The sequence below is a fragment of the Cebus imitator genome, unplaced genomic scaffold (genome assembly GCF_001604975.1).
Source record: "Cebus imitator isolate Cc_AM_T3 unplaced genomic scaffold, Cebus_imitator-1.0 Scaffold278, whole genome shotgun sequence".
In the NCBI taxonomy this organism is placed as follows: Eukaryota; Metazoa; Chordata; class Mammalia; order Primates; family Cebidae; genus Cebus; species Cebus imitator.
This window is the reverse complement of record NW_016107593.1, coordinates 461,362-463,453: the sequence shown is the minus strand read 5'-3', so window position 1 is coordinate 463,453 and position 2,092 is coordinate 461,362. Positions and strand designations below refer to the sequence as shown.

Below are 2,092 nucleotides of genomic sequence, written 5' to 3'. Positions count from 1 at the left end.
CAGGATGGTCTCGATCTCTTGACCTCGTGATCCACCCGCCTCGGCCTCCCACAGTGCTGGGATTACAGGCTTGAGCCACCGCGCCCGGCCTCTTATTGGTTCTTATACAGAGCATTTTACAGGGACAAAAGCAAAAGATAAAAATGTACTAAATAACACTTGTTATTTAACATCATTCTTATGTGAGATTAAAAACTATATTTAATGCCATTTTCTTGTGCAACAGTGAGTTCTTATTTTCATGAACAATCTTCAGAAATGTGTACAAGAATACTGTCTAGAATAGTTTAACAGTATTATTTATGTGTGTTGACTTAGAAGTAAACTGCAATAACTATTACACATGATTTTAAAGCAGAATGGCCTCATTTCTTCTTTTGGTATCAGGAATGACTATTATGATGAAATCCACGTCCTGATGGAGTTTTGTGTGCCTTTATTCCATCTTTTGCATTGAAGATGATGTTTACTAAGTTGGAAGGCATAGCTTTTTCAATTATTGCTGGGGACAATTTTCCTCTCATTTCTGTATGGACAAACATCACTATTTTGGAATATGCTAGATTTCTGTAAGCAAAGGGAGAGTTAAGAAAAGAAAAGGAATTTTTAGATTTACCTACTGAATTTAAAGGTTTTTGGAGAGCAGGATTCTTGTCTTATTCACCATCGACATACTTATAAAAATTTTACTTAAAAGTATCAAGTGGCTAGAATATTTCTTAAAATCTTCAGTTTTAGGCACCTTTTCCTTTGTCTTTTTATTGACTTTTTAAAATTCTAAAAGTAATGTATGCTTATTATGAAAATTTAAACAATATAAATTTTTTTTGTAATTAAAGAAAATTATCCCTCCCTTATTCCCCTTATTCTGTTTCCCAGAGATAATCACTGTTTATAGTTTTAATTGTTATCTTTTCAGGTGACTGTCTATATATTTACACAAAGACAGCATACATATGTACGTAAGTGAATATGCACCTCACATATATAGTTTTCATTTTTTAATGGAGATATATTTCTGCAACTAGTTTTATTTTCATCTTAATAGGATACCATGAACTTCCTTCTGTGTCTACTTAACTGTTTTTCATGGCTACAGACAGTATTTCATATTCTATTTAACAGTCCTTTGATTGACTATCATTTAGGTTGTTTCTCACTTTTGGCTACTGTAAGTAAAGCTGCAATAAAATTTTTTTACTTACTACTGTAAGTAAAGCTGCAATAAAAATTTTAAATTTTTGTAATGTCTCCACTTACACTTTTTTTTTTGAGACAGAGTCTTACTCTGTTGCCCAGGCTGGAGTGCAGTGACGTGATTATAGTTCACTGCAGCCTCAAATTCCTAAGCTTAAGCGATTCTCCAGCCTCAGCCTTGTGAGTGGCTGGAACCACAGGCTCTTTAAAAATTTTTTAAAGAGACAAGGTCTCATTATGTTGCCAAGGCTAGTCTCAAGCTTCTGGCCTCAAACGATCCTCCGACTTCGGCCTCCCAAAGTGCTGGGATTACAGGTGTGGTGAGGGTGATTACAGGCCAGGTGAGGCATCACCTGGCCCCATTTATACTTTTATAAATACTTAGAATTTCTAGCTCAAAGGTTTGCGCATTTGGCTTTTTGACATGTTAATTCCAAACTGCACTCTAAGTGGTATTTTATATTCTAACCCAGTGAAAGGATGAACACTTTTAAGAGAATAAATTTTCAAATCTCTAACTTCTATCTGCATTTTTTTCCTTAATCTGATCTGTAATTACATTTTTTCCTCGATCTGATCTGTAAATTGTTTATAACCGTGCCTCCATCTCTGATGGAGATGTGGACTTTTTCTTTCCTATCAGCCTGTTCAGAATCGCACTTCTCTTGCTTTATTCAACACAGGCATACCTGTTATCCGCACGAAATAGTACTATGGTACTTTACTTTGGTATATAAAAATCTTTGAGATGCTAAAAGGAAAATTTGATTAGAAGTGAGTTGAGAAAAAATTCTTTCCCAAGTCATGTCAGTTTTTTTTTTTTTCAGTAAAACTTAAGGATCTAATTGAGTTGTCAGCTGACAGGTCTTTTTTTTTTTTTTTTTTTTTTTTTTTT

General features: G+C 34.0%; 1 protein-coding gene across 1 annotated transcript in view; it reads right to left on the bottom strand.

Annotated features, from left to right (window-relative positions):
• Positions 1 to 117: 117 nt before the first annotated feature.
• The window catches only part of STARD6 (StAR related lipid transfer domain containing 6), a 32,377-nt gene continuing 30,402 nt past the window's right edge, over positions 118 to 2,092 (bottom strand). The window contains exon 7 of the mRNA XM_017501112.1: positions 118 to 567. Within this exon, the coding sequence (XP_017356601.1) occupies positions 384 to 567 (184 nt within the window). The 3' untranslated portion in view covers positions 118 to 383. The remainder of the gene's footprint in view (positions 568 to 2,092) is intronic.